This window comes from Rhagoletis pomonella, unplaced genomic scaffold (assembly GCF_013731165.1).
Source record: "Rhagoletis pomonella isolate Grant_MI unplaced genomic scaffold, Rhpom_1.0 Rhpom_scaffold_00927, whole genome shotgun sequence".
Lineage (NCBI taxonomy): Eukaryota > Metazoa > Arthropoda > Insecta > Diptera > Tephritidae > Rhagoletis > Rhagoletis pomonella.
Window position 1 is genome coordinate 44,676 of NW_023459481.1, and position 1,577 is coordinate 46,252.

The 1,577-nt window shown below is 48.4% G+C and overlaps 1 protein-coding gene across 1 annotated transcript in view; it reads left to right on the top strand.

Moving 5' to 3' along the window:
- The window catches only part of LOC118751716, a gene marked incomplete in the record, with an annotated part of 3,255 nt that overhangs the window by 429 nt on the left and 1,249 nt on the right, over window positions 1–1,577 (top strand). Inside the window, 1 exon segment of the mRNA XM_036486528.1 lies at window positions 1–1,575. Within this exon segment, the coding sequence (XP_036342421.1) occupies window positions 1–1,575 (1,575 nt within the window).

The window sequence follows — 1,577 nt, forward strand, 5'->3', positions numbered from 1 at the left end:
ATTCATAGCAGCAACGTGCTGCGCGTTATTAGTACCCTTGAAGACCGTTTTGGTAGGCCAGAGCAGCTGGTGAAAAGCCAAATTGCAAAGATACAGGCTGTAGCTCCTATAGTGGAAAACCGCATTGAACAAATTGTGCCGTTCGCTACCAAGGTACAGAATTTATCCTGGTTCTTACAATCTGCCAACTGCGATCACCACTTATCGAATCCGACACTCATGGATGAACTGCTGTCGAAGTTACCAATACAAAAGAGGATCGACTGGGCTAGGCATGCCTTGACAATAGTACCGAGGCCGAACATATGTCACTTCAGCGACTGGTTGCAAGAGCTTTCGAGGTTGGTGGCGAGTGCTTGCGTCAATACGAACTCGGATTCCAGACAGAGCGGAAGAGTCGAGGCTCGCGCGCGTTTCTTTCATACCCAGGACATAAACAGTGGTAATCGTGAAGCAAGCATATGTGTTGTATGTGAAGGCAGACACATAATAAGCCGATGCAAAAGGTTCATTGATATGCAGTGGGGTCAGAGATGGCGTCTAGTCCGACAAAAGAGATTGTGTTTCAATTGTTTGCGAAGTGGTCACAGGGGCACCGATTGCACTGAACAACACAGATGCAATATAGACCGGTGCACGCGGAAGCAGCACGAGCTACTTCACGCTCGCCAGCAAGGAACAACAGATGGACGGCGTCCAATGGAAGCTGCGACACGGCAACAAGTCCTCACCAGTGCCATTATTCCAAATCCGAGCTCGAGATTGCTGTACAAAATATTGCCAGTGCGTTTGTACGCCAACGGGCGAGTCATAAACAGTTTCGCCCTCTTCGATGATGGTTCGGCAATATCAATGATGAATAGCGACTTGGCTGGACGCCTCGGGCTCAAAGGGCAGAAGGAAAATCTAACGTTGCAATGGTTCGGCGACACCACGGTAACAGAGCAGTCAAGCAGGGTTGACGTACAAATATCCGGAGTTGGTAGGTTCAATAGAAAGTTTTTGTTGCGGAATGTTAGAACCGTGGCTAACCTTCAACTGCCGACACAAACACTCCAGCTGTCAGAGGTGCCGTACAAATATCGTCACTTGCCGATCAAGAAATACGATGGAGCGGTTCCTGAACTGTTGGTTGGGTTAGACAACGCACACTTGAGCATCTCAAGGAAGACTGTTGACGATGGAGTGGATGGTTACTCGGTGACACTTACGAAGCTCGGCTGGATTGTCTACGGTGGCAGGAATCGAGGCGTTGGAGAACGGTGCAACTATGTGCACTTTGTAAAGGTGGATAACCGTCTGGAGAAGCTCGAGCGTTTGGTGAGTGACTATTTAATCAACGAAGATCTCAGTGTGCGCGAAGGAGTGCAGGACTGTGAGGCTGCAGATACAGTCAGAGCTAAAGAGTTGTTAGAAAGCAAAACCGTGAGAAAGGGTTCCCAATTTGAGACTGGCCTGCTTTGGAGGCAGGAGGATGTGGAACTACCAGATAGTCGAAAAATGGCAGAAAATAGGTTGTCAGCTCTGGAAAAGAAATTCAAGCGGGATGATAAATTTAAGTCAGCATACGTTCACGT